An 18,420-nucleotide genomic window follows, 5' to 3' on the forward strand; every position below is an offset into this window, starting at 1 on the left:
ATTGGATATTCTTTCCTGCTTTGTCCAAGATTAATTGACCATATAATTGTGGGTTCATTTCTGTGTTTTCTATTCTGTTCCATTGATCTACGTGTCTGCTTTTGTGCCAGCACCATACTGTTTTGATCACTAGAGCTTTGTAATACAAGTTGAAGTCTGGAATTGTGATGCTTCCAGCTTTGTTTTTCTTTTTCAACATTCCTCTGGCTATTTGGGGTCTTTTGTGGTTCCATACAAATTTAGGATTGTTTGTTGTAGCTCTGTGAAAAATGCTGTTGGTATTTTGCTAGGGATTGCATTAAATCTGTATATTGCTTTGGGTAGTATATACATTTTAACAATATTTGTTCTTCCAATGGCTTTCCATTTCTTTGTGTTGTCTTCAGTTTCTTTCGTCAGTGTTTTATAGTACTCAGAGTACAGGTCTTTCATGTCTTTGGTTAGGTTTATTCCCAGGTATCTTGAAGTTTTTGGTGCAGTTGTAGATGGGATTGATTCCTTTATTTCTCTTTCTTTTTTTTAAGATTATATTTATTTATTTGTATGAGAGAGAGAGAGAGAGAGAAAACATGAGCAGCGGGGAGGGGCAAGGGGAGAGGGAGAAGCAGACTCCCCTGCAGAGTAGGGAGCCTGATGCGGGGGCTCCATTCCAGGACTCTGGGATCATGACCTGAGGTGAAAGTAGACGCTTAACGGACTGAGCCACCCAGGAGTCCCTTAATTTCTCCTTCTGATGTTTCATTATTGGTGTATAGAAATGGGATAGATTTCTGTATATTGATTTTGTATCCTGTGACTACCGAATTCATGTATCAGTTCTAGCAATGTTTTGGTTGAGTTTCACCTTATTTTAAAAGTTTCTCTGACTAGATCAGGCCCACTCCCCACAATTTTCCTTTTTTATTAACCGATGGTCAGTTGATTACTGACCTAATCATGGAAGTGACATCCCATCAGAAAAGGAAGGGATTATATGAGGTGCCTTGCCAGGGGATGGGAATTCTGGTGGCCATCTTAGAATCATGCCTATCATAGTCTTTGTGTGGATGGCCCCCGAACATCTATGGCTTTCTCTCACCATCATCTAGGCTCCAGCAGCTGGATATATAACCAATCATGGGTATCTCCACTTGGACATGCCAACCACAACTTTAAATCAGTATATTCTCCTCCCCAAACCCCCAACAAACAGAAACCCCAGCCTATTTCTTTACCAGGAAAGCCATTTCTGTGAGCAAATTCACATTCTTTTTAGGGTCCAGGCTGAAACCATTGGAGCTTCTTTGTACTTTCTTTTCTATTCCCTGTAAGACTACAGGGAATTCCTTTCTCCAGATGTCTCTCAGACTTGCCATTTCTTCTGTTCTCACAGCATCCACATCTTAGACCCATGCAAGCTCAATAGAGAATTAGAGAAGTTACCTTGGACTAACATGGCTAAAGAAAGTGTCTAAAGCTCTTCTTAAAATGAACCACAACTTTCTGGAGAACAACCAGCATCTTGGGCTCTATGGAACATTAAAAAAACTTTTTTTTAAAGATTTCATTTATTTATTTGCGAGAGAGGGAGAGAGAGAGAGAGCAAGCACGGGGCAGGGGCGGTAGGGGCAGAAGGAGAGGGAAAAGCAGACACCCTGCTGAGCAGAGAGCCCAATGCAGGGACTCGATCCCAGGACCCTGGGATCATGACCCGAGCTGAAGGCAGACGCTTAACTGACTGAGCCACCCAGTGTCCCAGGTCTCTATGGAACATTGAAGGGGATCAACCAGGTCAGTGGGAGTCAGCCTTTAGTCAACTTCTTAGCCTCTGAATTCCCTCCTAGGACCTATTGGTACCCCTATTACAGACTCACCCACCTCCACTCCCAGGCTGATTCTGACTTAAGGGAAGAGTTTGTAATTTCATCTCTCCACCCATTCATAAGTCGTGAGTATCATCATATACTCCCTTTTAGCCCAGTGAGGTCTTGAACCCTGAAGATTCCCTTTTTCTCCCTGGGCCGTTTTTGTTGTTTTCCTTACCCTGCAGGTGAAGCCTTGGGCCCTGACATGGCTCTCTAACTGAGCCTCTCTTCTTATCCATTTGGTACATGGTAAAAGAAGGAATGGACTTGTTCTGTGTGACTCCAGTGGGCAGAGCCAGGGTTTAGAGGGACAAAGAGGCAAATCTCAACCTGTTCTTTGCATTCTCTGAAGATGCCTTCTACTATTCTGCTTTCCTGTGGGGATTTCATCCAAATTTTCTCTTTTTCACTTGAAATATTTCTTCATCAGGGGTGCCTGGGTGGCGGACTCTAAGCATCTGACTCTTGGTTTTGGCTCAGGTCGTGATCCCAGGGTCGTGAGATTGAGCCCTGTGTTGGGCTCTGAACTCAGCGTAGAGTCTGCTTAAGACTCTCTCTCCTGCTCTTTCTGCCTCTCCACAGCCCCGCGCCCCTCTAAAATAAATAAATAAATAAATCTTAAAAAAAGATTCTTCTCCCAAATTAGAGGAAAACTGTGTCATTTATTCATTTTCCCGAGTTTAATAATTACTGAGGGCCTACAGCATCTCTCAGGTAGTGTTCCTGCTCTTGGGGAGAGAAGCAAATGAATCACACAAGTCTTTTCCCTCATGAAGCCTCCATCCTAATAGACAGAGAGCTAGAAGAGGAAATGACAGCAACTGAGCCATTATTTAGGGAAGATTTCACTGAGAGATGACATTTTAAACCATAACCCCTTCACTCGTACTTCCTTTCTTATCCTTGTCAATCTTGCTTAAGACTCCATTTATCCCTTTTGCTTATTGCATAATAAAATGCACTTCAGGTTTTTTTTTTTATCTTCAAAAATAAAACCTTTATCTTCCTGCTCAACGTGTGTGAGCTGCTGTCCACTCTCTCTCCTTCCCTTCTTTCTCCTTTACACAAGCCTCAAAAGTACTCTTGTGGCTCCTGTATTCTTTTCATTCATTCCTTAGTTCCCGCTAATCTTGCTTTTGTTCTTACTGCTTTACTGACACTGCATCTTAATGATCACTTATGGTCTGTTCATCGAATATAATGCCTTGTCTCAGTTTTTATTTTTATTCATTCATTCAAAAAGAACCAATACTTTTCCATCTCTGCCGTGACTTTGCCTATAGCAGTTCTTTCATGTAAAGAAGGAGGCCCTTTTCCTTGTTTTCCATTCCCTTTACCAAAGGGTCAGCTCAAATGTCACTTTTTGTCTTTACTTGATATTTTTTTTAAAAGTCTGTTGTGGGGCTGATTATTTCTATTTTGAGTTACAGATTTTAACTTTCTTGAGAGAGAAAACTCTCTTTTATTGATTTTGGGATCTCTGACTGCACCTGACAGAGTGCTCTGCATGTAAGGCCTTATTAAATATCTGTGCTAAATGCATGAAGGAAGCAATAAACAAAAGCAACTTTCATTTCTCATAACTTCTTTTTAAAACTAGTGTTGCAGAACAATGTATTACTTTATTCTAAAACAGAAATTAAAAAAATATTTTGAGTATGGTTGACACACAACGTTACATTAGTTTCAGGTGTACAGCATAGTGATTCAACTTCTCTGTACTTACGCTGTGCTCACAAGTGGAGCTCCCATCTGTCACCATAGAGTGCTGTTAAAATATCACTGACTATATTCCCTATGCTGTGCCTTCTATTCCTGTGACTTATTCATTCCAAAAATGGAAGCCTGTATCTCGCACTCCCCTTCACCCATTTTGCCCACCCCTTCTTACCCCTTCCCTCTGGCAACCATCAGTTTGTTCTCTATATTTATAGGTCTGATTCTGCTTTTTGTTTGTTTATTCATGTGTTTTTAAAAACAAATAATTTAAAGATTTATTTATTTGAGAGAGAAAGAAAGAGAAAATATGTGAGGAGGGGGGCAGAGGGAGAGAGAATTTCCAGCAGACTTGCCACAGAGTGCAGAGCCCAACGTGGGGCTTGATCCCAGGGCCCTGAGATCATGACCTGAGTGAAACCAAGAATCGGACACTTAACTGATTGAACCACCCAGGTGCCCCAAATACAAATATTTTAAAGAATGAAGTTATATAAAATGTAAAACCATATTTGAAGAAAACATTTGAAACTGAAGACATCATAGGACTAAATAAGTAAACCATGTCATTAAATGTTACTTTTCTATATTTCCACTTACTCATCACATTTTTTCTTTTAGTTATTCATAACCACTTTTTGAGTGATATGATTGACTGGGTCAGTGGTTAATGGTAAGAAATATGTTTGATGTATTATCCTAAACATGCTTTTGAAATTCTGTCTCTCTGTGTTGTCTGGTCTTACCTTCTGGCATTTGATATCCAGTTTCTTCATGTCTGATTTTGATTCAGATGGATTGGCAAAATTATTCTGAGTATAATGCAAATATTTTTTCTTTTGAGTTCAGTACATAAAATAAACATTAGTATGATTTGACTACCATTAGTGATAGTTCAGAGGAATGTGAAATGTGTATGCTCCTTTCATTAAGTTAAAAAATTACCATGAAGAGAAGGATTTGATAATATGTTCTTCCTTTGCTAAACAAATAAAAGTAGAGATTTTAAAATTACATAACAGCTCTACTGGTTTTTTTCAATATTTACAAGTAAAATGTTTATAGGTTGAAGTTAATTTCTAATTACATTGGAATAGAAGCCAAGACATAGTTGCAGCAAAGCAGAAGTCTTTGAATCTTAAGTATTACATAATAATTAAGGTCAAACTTATCTGTAGAGGTTTACCTAATAGAAAAAGAGGTTTAATGACAGATTTTTCTTTACCAAGGTAGGACAGTCCCGTAAAACTTGCCCAGGATCATGGCCATTCAGAATTTTTTTTTTTTTTTTTTTTTTAGACACAGAGAGAATACAAGCAGGGGGAGCAGCAGAGGGAGAAGATGAAGCAGGCTCCTCACTGAGCAGGGAGCCCGATGTGGGGTTTGATCCTAGGACCCCAGGATCATGACCTGAGCTGAAGGCAGATGCTTAACCATCTGAGCCACCCAGGCGCCCCTTCATTCAGAAATTTTAAGGAGTCTGAGTCTGTATGAAATGTAGTATAGGAGGCCAGGATCTAGACTAGCTGAGTTCAGGTCCCGGCTTATCCATTTACTTGGTATATAATCCTTGGGCAGATTCTAAACTGCCCTGTGCCTCAGTTTTCTCATTTGTAAAATGGGTCTCTCATATAGTTGTCATGTGGATGAAATGAGATAATTCACATAAAACGCTTAGAACAGTACACAATAAGTGCTTAATAAGCATTAGCTTTTAACATCAGCTACTAGTGAATACTAGAAGCTTGAAATGGTAAATGTAGTATGAATAGGTAGAATTCTTATTCTTTTTTCAACACGGGACAGCCAGAATACCTTCTCTACTCCTGAATGTTCTTCCTCAACCCTAATGATTCTGAAGGATTCCATTTACTTTAAGGTGTGAGGGACAAAGTGTGGCGGATTAAATTGCATAGGAAGTTTTGACATGTAAAGTAATGGTGTTAGGATGAAAAAGATGTCAGGATCTTAACAGTTCTTTCTAATGGGAGGATAAGTCTTAAGAGGTGTATTCTCTATGAATGCTGGCCCCTTCATTTCTTTTTTAATCTATTTCCCCCAGAAGATGTTTTATAGTTAGTGAATGAGTGAAGTTGAGCAGAAGAATGTGAGGAGAATTACTGATTCAGTGAATGATGTGCTTTCTAAGCAAATGTAAAGGACAACTGAATGATTGTGTAGGGATTCCAGTCCACTTGAGTGATTTGGGGGCCCATGCAGGGAATATAGACTGTGAAGCCAAGGATATGATGAAGGATGCAGAACGTGAAACCAAGCGCTACGAGGGTGAGAGGGAGTGGGAGCCGGGAGGTTGGACAGAGAGAGAGGAGGTAAGTGGTGTAGGGATGGGTTAGAAAGTAGAGTGACCTGCGTGTGAACCGTAGTTTTGCCATTGACCACCTTGCTGTCTAGGTGTATCTAGGTGAGACACTGAATCTCCCTAGGCTTAGTTTTCCCATCTGTAAAATAGAGGTTGTAATACCAACCTCACATGAGATAATTTGGTTTCATTCATTGTCTGCTTTATATTGCATATAACAGTTGGCTTCTCCAGTTCTTATACATCAGTGGCTTCCTGTATCCCAGATCCTTACCCAGGCCTGCAATAGCTACATGATCTGGCGCTTGCCTGCTTCCTTAACTGTCTCTTCTACTTACCATGTTCCAGCGACAGTGACCTTCTTTCTGTTCTGAAATATGGTAAACTTTTACCGCAATAAAGTCTCTTAATTGATGTTGTTGCCTAGAAACATTGCCCTACATTTTTCACATGCTTTCTACAGGTCTCAGGTTAAGTGTAACATCTTCCGAGAGGCTTTTACTAACCTGCTAGTCTAGAAAAGCCCTCTTATCATTTCTTGATGTTTTCGTGTTTGTTTAGGCCTGAATGTACCTTACCCTGGAGCATAAGTTTTGTGAGAGTGCAACCATGTCTGTCTTGTTCACAGTTATATCCCCTGTGCCTTGAACAGTTCCTGGCATGTAGTAGGTGTGATATCAAGATTTTTGAATAAGTGAATGAATGAATGAGGTGCTGGTTGACACTAAAATAAATAATAGTTTATTATAATATATATTAATATAAATAAAATAAACATTCCCTTTCTTTACCTTACGACTCCTCTTTTTTTGGTGCTTTCCTATAAGACTGGAACAGGACATCTACAGATGAACCTGGGGGTGCCTGGGTGGCTCAGTTGGTTGAGCCTCTGACTCTTGGTCTCAGCTCAGGTCATGATCTCAGGGTTGTGAGATGAAGCCCCGCATCCAGCTCCATGCTTAGCAAGGAGTCTGCTTGAGATTCTCTCTCTCCCTCTGCCTTTGCCCCCACTTGTTCTCTCTCTCTCTCAAATAAATAAATCTTGAAAAAAAAAATAAAGATGAGCCTGGAGCATTTTGTAGTGCCACAAGAAAAGGAAGTGCTAAAAACAAAAAAACCTCACAATGATGGGGTTTATGTCAGAGAGATGCAGGAGCCAATTGTGAAAGAGCTTCCAGGGACCAGAATGGAATGATTTGAGCAACAAAATAAAGTAGTATTGGATTATAACCCAGAGTATAAAATAAATACCCATGACTCTGTGCTGATATAAAGAAATGATTGAATAAATAAATAGGGGAGAAGAGACAAAGTTCCTGTGCAGAATTCTAATAATGTATGGGGACAGTTCATCCTCAAGAAGGAGGAGCATAACTCCTCACCCCTTAAGTGTGGGTTGTGCTTGATGACTTCCTTCCAAAGAGTACAGTGTGGAAAGGGGGAGAAGAAAAAAGAATGATTTTGCAGTGGAGATCCCTGATAACCACCACCTCAGGCAGGTGGTCAAGGTCAACACCAACAGTGATAAGTCCTATCCATAATTTGTACCTTTGATATAATGTGATGAAAATGGCACTTTACTTTTGTGGGCTTTCTTCCCAAAATCCAAACCCCTATAAATCCAAACCCATAATTTTCTAATTATGAGAAAAACGTACAAAAAAGTCCCCATTGAGGAACATTCTCCAAAAAATATCTGATCCATACTCCTCAAAACTGTCAAAGTCAATGTGTGATAAACTGTTACAGTCAAGAGTAGCCTAAGGAAACAATGACTAAATATAACGTGTGATATGTACCCTGAATGGGATCTGGGAACTGAAAAGAACATTAAAAACTAAGAAAGTCTGAACATATGGACTTTAATAATAATGCATCAATGTTGGCTCTTTAATTGTAAAAAACGGATCACACTGAGGTAAGATGTTAATAATAGGGGAATTGGGATGAATAAGTCAATGGGGATGGAAGGCACAGTAGGGAATATAGTTGGTCGCTCTGTAATAGATGTATGGTGGCAGATGGTAGCTACACTTGTGAGCACAGCGTAAGTATAGAGAAGTTGAATCACCATGTGGTACACCTGAAACGAAGGTAACATTGTGTCAACTAAAATTTAAAAAATAAATAAAAATTGCAGTCAAGCAGAGAAAAAAATAAAAGTAATAGGGGAACTGGGTGTGGAGTATATGGGAACTCTTTACCATCTTGGTAAGTTTTCTGTATTCTCCACCTGTTCTAAAATAAAAAGTTGAGAAAAATTGTAAACGTTTCCCCACATGGGACTATATTCTTCTGTTGTATCATTTGAAATGCCTACTTTGTCTGCTGTTATATATGGACATCGTAGTTTATTTAACTTACCCCCCATTTTGGGCTATATTGGCACTGGTAGTTCGTACTTGCATCATTGGCCATTTGATTAGAGGAAGGGCTGTTTTTGACATGGAGACTCACCTTCTCTTGTTTTATCTTATTTATAATTTCTTCTCTAATTTTACCTCTTTATATTTTCCCTTAGGGAATGACTTAAATACTTTCTAGATGCTGGTGACTCCAGCCCGAATGATTGTCTCACAGGTATCTCCAATTCAACATATGCAAAGGTGGATTCTTATTTTCTTTCCCTTCACCTTGTTCCTCTCTCTGACTCCCTTATTTCTCTTAATGCCTTCAAGCTTACCCAGATATTCAGGCAGAAACCTGTTGTGTCCATTCTGTCCCTAACATATTTCTTAAACCCACCAGTTTTTCTGTTTCCACTGCCACCAACCTAGTCTGAGCTATCATCAACTTATGCCTGGACCTTCACAATCTCCGTAACTGGCCCCTTTTTTCTCTTGTCTCTATTTAGTCCATTCTTTGGATTTAATTGCAAATGCAGTGGGAAGCCCTATGAGTTTTAAATAGAAGGATGATGTGCTATAATTCTTGATTTATTTTTATTTTTAAAGATTTTATTTATTTATTTGATAGAGAGAGACACAGCGAGAGAGGGAACACAAGCAGGGGGAGTGGGAGAGGGAGAAGCAGGCTCCCCGCCGAGCAGGGAGCCCGATGCGGGGCTCGATCCCAGGACTCCGAGACCATGACCTGAGCCGAAGGCAGACGCTTAACGACTGAGCCACCCAGGCGCCCCTAATTCTTGATTTTAAAATGATCATGGTGAGGAGCTCCTGGCTGGCTAAGTCAGCGGAGCATGCAACTTTGGATCTCGGGGTTGTAAATTCAAGCCCCACGTTGGGTGTAGTGATGACTTAAAAAAATAAAACGATCATTTTGAAAGGTGTGCAGAGAATGACTCCTTACCCATGACCTGCAGGAGGTGGTGTGATCTGTCATCCTCTCCGATTTCATTTCCCATCTTTTTCTTGTCATGCTTCACTTACATTGGTCTACTTTCGGATTTTTTTTCCTTTTCTCTTTTTTCTTCTCTTTCCTATATGCCACTCTCTTGCCTTAGGGCTTTCACCCATGTTATTCTCTTTTAAACTTCTCCCCATGGCAGTTCCCGTAACTGTTTAGTTGTCTTCTTCACTTTTCTTAAGTCCAAAGAGGGCAGGACTACATCTTTCCATTTACTTTTGCATACCCAGTACCTCACACAATGCCTTCTACAAAGCAGCACTCGTATTTGTTGAATAAAGAAACTAATAATTACTGTTTTCATTTGTGTGTTAAAAAAAATTAGTGCAGAAGCTCTATGTTAGGTCCTGTGAGAATGTACGAAGAGTTTGCAGTACACAGTTCTTACCCTGAAATAGTTCCAGTTGAAAAGGAGGGATAGGATCAGCTATGAATAATACTGTAGCATGGGAGGACACTATAGTTGGAGGAGTTTAGAGTTCTGTCATTAACCAGCTGTGTGACCTTAGATAAGTTATTTCCTTCTCTGTTTCTTTCTTTTTTTTTAAAGATTTTATTTATTTATTTGAGAGAGAGAGAATGAGAGATAGAGAGCACGAGAGGGAAGAGGGTCAGAGGGAGAAGCAGACTCCCTGCTGAGCAGGGAGCCCGATGTGGGACTCGATCCCGGGACTCCAGGATCATGACCTGAGCCCAAGGCAGTTGCTTAACTAACTGAGCCACCCAGGCGCCCTCTGTTTCTTTCTTTAGCCATCTCTAATATTAAGGGGTTTGGCTAGATTTTCCTGAGGTTTTGGTTCTCACATCTGGTGTGCAGTGAATGATGCATTGGTTAAATTATTTTTTTTCCCCAGGCTCCATCCCTGGAGAGTCTGATTCAGTAGGCCCCGGGGTGGGGTCCAAGAATGCTCCAGGTGATTATGATGCACAGCTAGGTTTAGGAACCACTGATCTAGGTCTTCTTAGCTAGACTATGAAGGTGAGGCCGGAATAGGCAGGTTAAGGTGCTGTGTTTGTTCAGAGGCAGGGAAAATAGTTTTTTGCTTCGGTGATGAGGGGGACTTAATGGAAACGGTGGTGTTGAAAATGGGCTTTCAAGAGTGGATGGAGAGATGGGCGGGTGAAGAAGTGAAGCATGACTGGTGTTCAGTCCAGCTCAGTTGGAAGCCAGAGTCTATGCAAGGGAGCAGGAGGGAAAAACCCACCAGTTATGATGCAATGGACCAGAGTTTGAGTGTTGTTTTCCCCACTTTACTCATCATACTTGGTTGTCCTTTTGGAGATGAAAGATTCTATTATTGCAGCTCAATCCTCATTTGGTAGAAGTGAGACATGGGGTGGCAGCCAGCATGGGGCTGCTGTGGAAAATAATCGGGTGTATTCTTCCTCATGTCTTTTGGGACTGTGACCTTTGAGATCCACTTTGACCACCCCGTTGGTTTTCTGGTTAGACACACAGAATACCAGGACCCGCTATGTTATCTAAAATAATAGTTTTGCTGTCAGAATGATTATTATTAAACCAAAGTTGGCCTTTTTGTTTAGATGAAACCATATAAAGGCAACATTCTGAGTAAATTATATAGCATCCACATGATGAAATAATGAGCCTAAGTTTAGGGGATGAAAGTAATGATCTAATGCAATATTTAGAATGGATATACAGTATATAGTTATTAACGTAAAAGTCACATCCTGCATTCTTTTGATTTGTGGAAAATTTGTCATTAATTGCCAGGAAGCCTGATTTTTCATACATAATCACGTCATAGCTGTTGACTTTCTTCCCCTTCTCCTGCCTTAAAATACTTCATTGTAAATAGTAGATTACTCTCAGACTTGCAATGCCGCTTGTAAACAGTGGGTTGCTAAGTTTAGCCCTGTTGCTCTCTCTTTTTTAAAAATAGAATTCTTTTCCCCCCAGATTTGCCTCTGAATAGTTACTGACAAATCATGCTTTGTTTTTGGGTGGCCGTGGCTTAAAATCTTATCTAACCTTTCTGCCCAGTGGTAGCCTGCTAGTTCTGAAATGCTTTTTGTTTTCATGAGTTACCATTGTGTGGAAGAAATAGATAGAGATCCCATTTAGAAACAGTCTATCAGATGAGTTTTGAGTGTCCATTCAAAATTACTCTAAATAGGACTACTTTTATGAAATAGTTGTCAAAAGATACAGCTTAGCAAGGTAGGGTCAGAAACACAGAAGTCAAAATTGAGAAGAAAGAAAGAGGTCATGCATGGGCCAGAAATGAGGCAATCAGGCTGATCTCCAGCCTAGAATCCAGTCCATACCTACTCCTGTCAACCATCTCAGATCCATCTAGGAATCACAGGTTAACCTGAGCTCATCCAGTCAGTCCTACCTCTTTTTTTTTTTTTTTTTAAGATTTTATCTATTTGAGAAAAAGAGAGAGAGAGGAGGAGCAGGGGGAGGGGTGGAGGGAGAGAGAGAGAGAGAGGGAGAAGTAGAGTCCCTACTGTTCAGGGAGCTCAGTGTGGGGCTCGATCCCAGGACCCTGGGATCATGACCTGAGCCAAAGGCAGATGCTTAACCACCTGAACCACCCAGGAACCCCAGTCCACTACCTCTTGCAGCTATGCTGATGTTGGTCTATTGCCTAGCAGTTGACTTTGAAATTAAAAAAGTAGAAATACCAAGCCTCTTATGATTCTTTGCTTGCAAAGAATTACCTTTATTAATGTGGATCCTTGGCCTCCAGTAGCACCAGAGCAACTTGGAGAGTGACTTTCACCGGAATTTATTTGAAAGGAACAACCCCCACCCCCACTCCCAACAGAGCTAGATCAAAGATAAACCTTTCTTAGAGAAAAAACCTCAGACTTGAGAAAATTTTGCCAGTTTCAGGAGGAGCTTTTATGGGAAAATGACTACAATTGCATCTCTGGTATCTGCCAGACTGTTAAGAAGAGTAATAGTCAGAGGTGTAGACCTTGGAAGCACATATAAGACCATTTACTATTTTGCAAATTATGTTTTGTGTTCATGCTGCCCAGGGTGACATTGGGGACCTGCTTCTGCTTCAACAAGAACACTTGGGGTATTACTTGCTCATATATTAGGATTTCATGCATTATTCGGTGTGATACAAGAGTTCTGCTTTAAAAAAAAAAAAGATTGAAAACCATCCATTTTGGTCAAATGCCCAAGATTTTATAGAGAATGTGTCTGAAGGTCAAAGTAGTTCAATTAAATACCTACAGTCGTACAACTACTTAGAGTTGACAGAAATGAGAAACCATGAAACTGGACTTCCCATCCAGTGCATTTTTTACTACAAAATGTTGATTTGATTTTCCATTTTGAAAGACACAGAAGTGATCTGTGAAATGGTGATTAGCGCTAGGCAGCCCCAGGCAGCCCTGGAATGCTCCATGGTTCAAATGCCCGAGACCAGATGGAGGTCCAGAAGTGGATGACTCAAAGTTTATTAGTTTTGCCACCTGGGCAGTACAGCCGAACCAGCTGCCATAAGGCAGTTCCAATTTCAACAGAGCAGTAAATGAACATAAAAGTGAGTGTCAATCCCAAGAATAAAGTAAAGGAGAATGCTGCTCTAAGGAGATTCATGCAGGCTGAGCCCTATTGATAGGCTGTGTGGGAGGCAAGCCGCCGGGCCAGGTAGAGGCCAGTCGCAGGTGGCTTCCCCAAGCCCTGAAAAACCACCCCTGGAGTTGTTGCAGGAGCCAAACTCAGTTTGGGATCTGTTTGACTTGCTGGCTTGGGAGACTCCCCATCACATCTGATGGTCTAGGATGGGAAAAATGAGCCCATGGTATATCAAGATTATGTTATGAGGCCAGAAGCTTTTTTTCTGGAAACTATGGAAGGTTGTTATTAGGTTTGTCTTTCCATAGTTTGGGCCCTTGGAGGCATGGGTATTTGTGGGAACAGAAGCTCCTTGTGGCGGGTCACTGGGAATCAAGTTCATTATCCTCATGTTATCCTCATATGGAATTGAATTATTGTAGGTTTTCAAGCTATGTGTATGAAATACTGAAGGAGTCAGAGGTTTTAGGTGACCCCTTTAATAGATCTAGGGCTTTTGAAAACTGAACTAAGTATAATAATGAGGGTGTGGGGTTAGGACTAAGTTGAGAGGGGTAGAGCACTTTTTGTGTAAATGAGGATGATTCACTGAGGAATTTTAACAAGTCAAACAATTTGGATCCTCTGTGTCAGTAAGAATGCTTTGGGCAGCTAGTAACAGAAAACTTGACTGAACCGACGTAAACAAAATAGAGGTTAATTATTGTTATTTTTGTCATGAAATGAGAAATTTAAAGGAATATGGCTAATGGCTGGTTCAGCTGCTCAGTGATGACAAAGGCTCTTTTTTTGTCATCTTGACAGAAAGTAAAAGGATGTGGGTGAAAAGGGGAAAGGAATGTACTGGTTGCTCATGTATTTTGCTGTGGTCTTGATGCTAAAGGCTGGCCCAAGGTTTTATCTACAGGGTCGACCCCTGTCTTCAGGTAATCTTTTCCAGCGCAGAATGTTATTCATACTTAGTCTCATGCAATAATGTAATACTGCTCTTCCTTTCTTTATATGATGATGCCTGTATATTTGCTGATCTGTTTGGAGTTGCTTCTCTCTCTCTCTCTCTCTCTTTTTTTTTTTCAATGACATGAAGTGAATTCAAATGAGAACTTTTGTAGTATAACCTTCTGCTTGTGAGTAAACTACCTTTTTTTTTTTTTTTCTCCTGGCAGGTGGCATGTTTGACCCAGGTAGCTGCTAATTATCTTATTGGCCAAAAGGAAGCAAAACGTTGGGGCACAGCTCACGGCAGTATTGTTCCTTACCAGGTAGGAATGATACACACAACATAGGGTTGGGCTACTCTGATTTGCAGGTTTGTATGATATGAGTTTGGGAGATTATTTCCCTTTTTAAGAAAGAAAAACTTTTAGGATATCCTGTTATATATCTTTGTCTGACTATAACAAGGTTCTGTTGTTTATTTTAAATTCTGTGTTTTGCACATTTCTTCATCAGAAGATTAGTAATAGGACACTTAAATGGATCAAAGGAACTTGCTGAAAGTGAGTGACTTTTGGTCTCATCTGATGGTTTGGTTTTTTTTTTCACCCCAAAGAAGCACTGATTATAGCCATTTTATAAAGCATGGTTTATTCACCATGTCAGTTATAAACCAAATGTTACCTACCCCAGCTGACAATAATATTCTCACAGGGTTGGAGTAAAATGAAAATTTGCGTGTGACGGATCTTTATTTTCAGAGCAAAGCAGATGGTTCAGGAACTGCTGTTCTTTATTAAGTGTCTAAACTTGTCCTTAGAAATTCTTGACGTTGGCTAGTGTGAATGAATATGTGAAGGAACTGTGATCCTTCGCAAATAAAAATGAGAACAGAAACTCCAGCTCTTCTTCCAAACCCCTAACCTTTGCTTGACTCGATTGTATCATTTTCCACTGTATTTACTGATGTATCTGTTATGTCTTCTGTCAGATGTTGGAAGTTTAAGAGTAGAGGTGTCTTTTTTTTTTTTTTTTAAATCACTGTATCCTTTCTCACATCCAGCAAAAGCTCGTACCAGGCACCATATTAATATCTGTTGAAGGAAGGAGTGAATTTTACTGGGACCATTTCAGAGCGAGTGTTCTTGACGCAACACATCAAAGCCAGCATTTTCCATTTGCCAGCAAATCCATCAACACTGCTAATCATACTTTTAGTCTTAAGAACATTATTTCCTTCGGCCACGCTACTTTCTTTCCCATTTCTTTTAATAAAAATTTGAGCAATTCAGTGACCCAACGTGAGTCTAGAATTTTTCTCCATTTCTATTTATGGTCTCTTTACATGTGAGGCGTTACTATGATTTCCCTGTAGAACTGTCTTTTGACATAGTTACAGTTGTAGAACATTTTCTTCAGTGCCTTCCCTCTTTTCTCCAGCAGTGCTTTTATTTATTTATTTTTTTAGAAGATTTTATTTATTTGACGGAGACAGAGACAGTGAGAGAGAGAGAGAACACAAGCAGGGGGAGTGGGAGAAGGAGAAGCAGGCTTCCTGCTGAGCAGGGAGCCCGACACGGGACTCGATCCCAGGACCCCGAGATCATGACCTGAGCCGAAGGCAGACGCTTCACCCACTGAGCCACCCAGGCGCCCCCAGCAGTGCTTTTATGATCAGCATTAGTGACATTTTGGTTCCCTACGTCTGAGCCCTGTATGGCTAACCCTTACACTTCTAGCCAGACCTACCATGCTTCACAAAAGTGTCAATTTTGCACTTTTTAGGTATCATCAAATTTAGCCTTCTCACTTCTCAGATAGGAAATTTGATACCTGAATTGAATAGATGGATCCCAACTCTGATCTGCCTCGTTGTTGACTAATCCTTCAGATCCTGCTACCTTTGACAAGACAGTGCTATGATTCCAGTGCCTTCTACTCCAACCCACACCCTCTCCGTCAGACTTGCTCCTAGCTAAAGGGTTGCATCAACTAACTGACCCTCCTCGTTGATGATGGAAATCCCTCTTATAGTCATTTAAGCAGAGGGACGTGTTGGAACCCATGGGAATTCATCACTAATAATGGAAGTCTAGTCTTCAGTTTTTGGTGTGTGGAGAAAGTGTTTTTGACTTGGAAAGCATTATAGTATAATTCCACATCACATCACGTGGGAGGTGTTCACTATGTTCTAGTATAAGGTTTATAGTTTATTTTACTTTATTTTTTTTTTAAAGAATGTCTTTTTAAAAAGTTTGGTATAGACCTCTGCTGTCCCTCCTGAGGGTTTGCACCAAGAGCTCTGGCATCTTGGGTATGCTCTCAATTATTTCACTGTGAGGTAAAATGAAATTTAGAATCCTTGGCTTTTATTATGGTAGGAAAGGATATGGGAAGACAGAATTCTTTAAAGACAGAACTATACTTTTCCTGCTTGAATTGTCCCAGTCACATAAAGTGGATACTGTGCTGATTTGATCCAGTTGATTGCAGCTTTATTATCTGTAAGAAATAAGAGAAGATCTACTACGGTCTTTCCTCAGGAACTCAGAATTAATTTGTTTCCTCTTGGTAGAGGACTGGTTCAGCACTGTGATTAAGGAACAAATGCAAATTCAGCTTGAATGAAACTAGCATACTAAGATAGATCCTAGATATGCTTCTAGACCTTGGTCTGTTTTTAATTTTTAAAATAGATTTGGGAAATATTTTTATGGGTGAGTGCCAGGATAATTATAATTCAGTTTTCTATAATAATTATAGCTTTGCCTCTAATTTGAGTTGTCTGAGTTTTGAGCTGAACGTCTATAATGGAAGACCCTGATGGTCTCAGAAATTAGTTAGGTACCCCGCTTACTCTCCTTAATTCTTTGTTGAACCCATCTGAAAGATCACAGACCTTGAAGGCATGAATATAAATTTCTGAAAAGTAGTGATCCTTGATTTGTGTGTTATTTTACATATACGCGATTTTTAACTTCTCAGGTTGATTATCCACTTGTGTTCTTTCCTCCCTATTCTTTGCCAACTTTTTAAAAATGAATAAGCTAAACAAAAGTAGACAGCATTGAGATAGTCATTTCGCTACTTGTTGAACATATTCTGGATGCTTTTCAGATTTTTAGATTTTATTTATTTATTTATTTTAGAGCAGAGGGGTGGGGTGGGTGGAGAGAGAGAGAGAGAGAGAGAGAGAGAGCAAGGAAGGGGAGGGAGAGGGACAAGCTTACTCCACACAGAGTGTGTAGCCCAACTTGGAGCTTGATCTCACACCCCTGAGATCATGACCTGAGCCAAAATCAAGAGTTGGGTGCTTAACTGACTGAACTACCCAGGTGCCCCATGAGAATTCAGATTTTTAAAAAGAACTTGTGGATTTCAGTGCTTCTTTTGTTTCCATTACTGTTGGGCCTTGCCCCTGAGAAACACATAGCCCAAGGGATTAATATTTACATAATGTTCATGTAAATATATATATATTTTTAAAGAATTTATTTATTTATTTATTTATTTATTTATTTATTTATTTGGGAGAGAGAGTACGAGCAGGGGAAGGGGCTGAGGGAGGAGCAGACTCCCCGCTGAGCAGACAGCCCAACCTGGGGCTCCATCCCAGGACCCTGAGATCATGACCTGAGCCTAAGTCAGAGGCTTAATCTACTGAGCCACCCAGGTGCCCTGAAATGTTTCTCAGCCGTTCAAACAATTATATTTATAATGACAGGAGGGTTTGGGGGGCTGGGAGAGGAGAGTGCAGAAAAAGCAGTTGGCCGGTCTTCAAAAAGAATCTATTTTATTGTGTAACATACTTATCAGTGGGGCCACTTCCCTTTACATATATGATTAATATCATAATCCCCCTAATTGCATAACCTGCATTTATCCAAAACTCTCTCTCAAATTTCTTCAACATCCCAGGAGCCTGTATTTGCATGTTCTCCTCTGCCTCGTGGGCTCATGATCCTCACTTACCTCAGCCCCTCTCCAGTGTCATAGAAGATCCATTCACAAATATACTCATGAAGAGAGGAGACTATACTGTATTTTTTCAAGGAAGATGGGGGAGATTTTTATACATGAAACTTGTACAATCTCAGATAGGAGGTCTCATCCTTTTAATCGTGCACTTTGGCTGCTACTAGGGAGTTGCACTATCCTGAAGAGCGTATCAGTCTCCCTATCGTTTCTGTTCCTCCTTCTCTCCCTTTTTATTTTCTGCTTCTCTTCGAGATCAATAAATTTCTCTACTCTTAAACAGAATTATTGTGCTTGTTAGTGCAAGCACGGATCTTTGGGTGGCCACCTTTATCCTAAATGCTTAACAACGTACTGCTTCTCTGCCCTGAGGAACGTGCTCGCATGTGGATCTAACGGAAGCCTACTCAGCTCTCTCTGTGTTCCGCATAAGACCATCTCTCTCCCAGTCTGCACTCCGTGCAGCAGGCCTTGGAGAAGCTCACGGGGTTCTGTGTCCTTCTTGTAAAACCACAGCTTCTTCAGTGACAGCGTCGCCCTCGTGATCGGTATAAACTGCCAAAGAGAACAAACCTGGGGATGAGACAACCACAGCTACCTCCTTCCCTTAAAAGAACACCAGTCTCATCATCCTTTAGACATTTGCCTCAATCACCACCAGGACTTTAAGCCTTCCAGGTCAGCTGTTATGACCC

At 40.5% G+C, this 18,420-nt stretch overlaps 1 protein-coding gene across 3 annotated transcripts in view; it reads left to right on the forward strand.

Moving 5' to 3' along the window:
- The window catches only part of SUGCT (succinyl-CoA:glutarate-CoA transferase), an 814,926-nt gene that overhangs the window by 221,482 nt on the left and 575,024 nt on the right, over positions 1-18,420 (forward strand). For all 3 annotated transcript variants that reach the window (XM_025853115.2, XM_073886887.1, XM_073886888.1), the window contains exon 9: positions 13,981-14,076. In XM_025853115.2, the coding sequence (XP_025708900.1) occupies positions 13,981-14,076 (96 nt within the window). The remainder of the gene's footprint in view (positions 1-13,980; positions 14,077-18,420) is intronic.

Source organism: Callorhinus ursinus, unplaced genomic scaffold, assembly GCF_003265705.2.
Source record: "Callorhinus ursinus isolate GAN/ISIS: 27379988/994484 unplaced genomic scaffold, GSC_fseal_2.0 scaffold73, whole genome shotgun sequence".
In the NCBI taxonomy this organism is placed as follows: domain Eukaryota; kingdom Metazoa; phylum Chordata; class Mammalia; order Carnivora; family Otariidae; genus Callorhinus; species Callorhinus ursinus.